At 60.8% G+C, this 851-nt stretch overlaps 1 protein-coding gene across 1 annotated transcript in view; it reads right to left on the bottom strand.

The window, feature by feature from the left end:
* LOC104493410 (NEDD4-like E3 ubiquitin-protein ligase WWP2) overlaps positions 1-750 on the bottom strand; it is a gene marked incomplete at its 5' end in the record, with an annotated part of 18,546 nt that extends 17,796 nt beyond the window's left edge. Inside the window, one exon of the mRNA XM_010136082.1 lies at positions 691-750. Coding sequence (XP_010134384.1) covers positions 691-750 — 60 coding nt within the window. The remainder of the gene's footprint in view (positions 1-690) is intronic.
* Positions 751-851: the final 101 nt, after the last annotated feature.

Below are 851 nucleotides of genomic sequence, written 5' to 3'. Positions count from 1 at the left end.
CCCCTGGGGCGGAGCTGCCCCAGGGCCCCCACTGCCACTCAGCCGAGACCAGCATCGCTCACAGATCCACACGCTGGAGCTGGGGGGGAGATCGTGGCGGGAACGCAGAGGGATTTGGCTGCTTTGACACAACACACGGGACAAGAAGGATCCTGCATGAGGGTGACCATTGGCAGGTACCTGGGACATTAACCCCAGGATGGGTACCCACCACCCTGCAGCTCTCTGAGGTCTCCTGGCAGCTCTCTCCTGCACAGAGAAAGAAACAAGGGGGGTCCCCAATGCCACTGGGGGGCCACCAGCACCCAGCATGGTTCAAAAAAGGCACAGGGCGAAGTGGCTGTCCACACGCCTCCACAGCCCCCTCCAGCCACACACACTAAACCACCTCCTGTGGGGCTGTGACCCACAGGCGATGGGAGACCCACACAACCCTCGGTGTCCTTGGGCAGGAGGGGCTCGTGCCCCATGGCAGCAACGCCTGCTGGAGCCTGAAGCGCCGAAACATCCAGCTCCACCATGGAAGGCCAGAAAACTTCAGCTGTGCCAGCCTGGGACGCCGGCCCAGACGCTTCCTGACTCATTCCCTCAAATAATATTTTTATTATCCACAGATTGCTCATGACACAATGGCACCATTTTTCAGCAACCTGCTTTGTCCTGGTCCACCACAGGGACAGGACACAGTACCTGCCACCAGGAGCAGGTTGGGTACACGCTCCCCATGGACCCCTTGTCCCACCTCCAGCTCTGGGATGAGACACGCTGGCAGGGTCCCAGGGTGTGCATCTGCCACCTAAACAGCACCTTGGGAAGTGACTGTCCCCCTGGACTGGGGGCACTGGGGAGGC

Source organism: Buceros rhinoceros, unplaced genomic scaffold, assembly GCF_000710305.1.
Source record: "Buceros rhinoceros silvestris isolate BGI_N320 unplaced genomic scaffold, ASM71030v1 scaffold31235, whole genome shotgun sequence".
NCBI classification, from domain to species: Eukaryota; Metazoa; Chordata; class Aves; order Bucerotiformes; family Bucerotidae; genus Buceros; species Buceros rhinoceros.
The sequence above is the reverse complement of the archived record's forward strand: the minus strand, read 5'-3'. Positions and strand labels throughout refer to the sequence as shown.